At 39.9% G+C, this 1,630-nt stretch overlaps 1 protein-coding gene across 1 annotated transcript; it reads right to left on the bottom strand.

The window, feature by feature from the left end:
• On the bottom strand, positions 1 to 1,357 carry LOC117239893. Its single transcript, XM_033505725.1, has 4 exons — positions 1,222 to 1,357; positions 746 to 1,137; positions 274 to 550; positions 1 to 89 (listed from the first exon to the last, which is right to left on the bottom strand). The coding sequence occupies exons 1-4, from the start codon at positions 1,355 to 1,357 to the stop codon at positions 1 to 3; spliced, it is 894 nt and encodes a 297-aa protein (XP_033361616.1).
• Positions 1,358 to 1,630: the final 273 nt, after the last annotated feature.

Raw genomic sequence — 1,630 nt, 5'->3', positions numbered from 1 at the left:
TTAAGAACTCTTTAACATGCCTGATATTTTGATGACATAGCCGTTCGTGCCATAACTGTAACGTGTCCGCGTTTGACTCCGCTCTATTGCTAAAATTACAAACTGACGGTATGATAACTCGCGTATCTACTTTATACAAATTTCCAATAACTGAACCTCTTGCTATTATTTTCCGATTTTGTAAAAATACACAATTGGTCCCTTCCTTTGAAATACAGAAATCTACGCCCCTTCTTGCGACAGATCTAATCGAAAATAAATTTGTTTTCATACCTGGTACGTACAGAACATCGTTCATTGTACATGTTACCCATTTGCCGTCCACAAAAGTCTCTACTTTAATTTTTCCTTTGTCGCACGCATCCATGAATGTACCATCGTCGATCTCTATCATCGTATTATCGAATTCTTCGAAGACGCTAAACCATTCCCGTCGTTCTGTCATGTGATCCATAGCTCCTGAATCGATTATCCAAACATCAGCTTGTATCGCTGAGGTATTTCCTAATAGACCAATTCCGCTGTGATCCCGATTTTGATTTCTAGGTTCCTGGTTGTCTCTTCTGTCACTTTTAAAACAATTTTTACTTGTGTGGCCTTTCCTTTTGCATATAAAGCATCTAAATCAATCCTTCTTTAGATGGCCAACTTTTCCACAATTGAAGCAGCTTGGTCCTTGTTTCTCGTATTCACGTTTACTTGACTGCTTCTGCTGTTCCCTTTTATAATTATTATTTTTTGTTACCAGTACCACCGATGTTTCCTGGTCGTCTTTCTTCCAACTGATTTCTTCCGTCATCAGCCTGGTACCAAGCCTGTCTAAGGTCTTCTTTTCTTCTTCCACGGAATCCCACGCACTGTGAAAATGATCAAATTTGTATGGTAACACCGATAAAATGCGCGTTATCAGCATTTTCTCGCTAATTTCACTTCCAAGGGCTTTCATCTTTGCCGCTATGAGTTCCAACTTTGATAGGTTGTACGAGACATTTTCAGATTCTTCCCGTTTAAGATCGAAGAACTGCTCCTGGACCATATTTAAATTCTCATCCGACTTCATGTCATACACTGTATTCAACTTTTTCCACATTTCGTGTGCTGTTGTGCAACATAAAACAAGATTCAACGGTTTCCTTCCTACTGAAGTCACGATTAATTTTCGCGCTAATCGATCTGCTTTCAAAAATCTTTCACGAGCGATTTCTTTCTCCGCGCTGTTACCTGGATGACACAGATTACCTTCACCCACATTGATCAGGTCGTCATCTTCGCCCAAAAGTGTACGCATAACAAAACGCCACTGGAGCCAATTTTCGTCACCGCGTAACATCTCGATCTTCGCATTTGCTGATTCCATTTTAGCACTATCCCTTATTTTACTATGCACAACACTTTAACAATTTTTTCACTTCACGTTGCTACCTTGCAATTTACAGCCCTGGGCCCATAACCTGTTGAGGTTATTCGATGTGTAAACAGAGAAAACACGTGGATAAGTTGTAAGGCAGAAAATATATTTAAATAGAAGTGTAATAAGTAAGAATACAATTTGAGCTGGTCCAGAACCGCACGCAAGCTGTGTTACCCAATAACTGAAAAACCCCGAAGTCAACGTCGCCTGTCTACTGTT

This window comes from Bombus vosnesenskii, unplaced genomic scaffold (assembly GCF_011952255.1).
Source record: "Bombus vosnesenskii isolate JDL3184/JDL3185 unplaced genomic scaffold, Bvos_JDL3184-5_v1.1 scf7180000014449, whole genome shotgun sequence".
NCBI classification, from domain to species: Eukaryota; Metazoa; Arthropoda; class Insecta; order Hymenoptera; family Apidae; genus Bombus; species Bombus vosnesenskii.
This window is presented reverse-complemented; position numbering and strand designations above follow the sequence as displayed.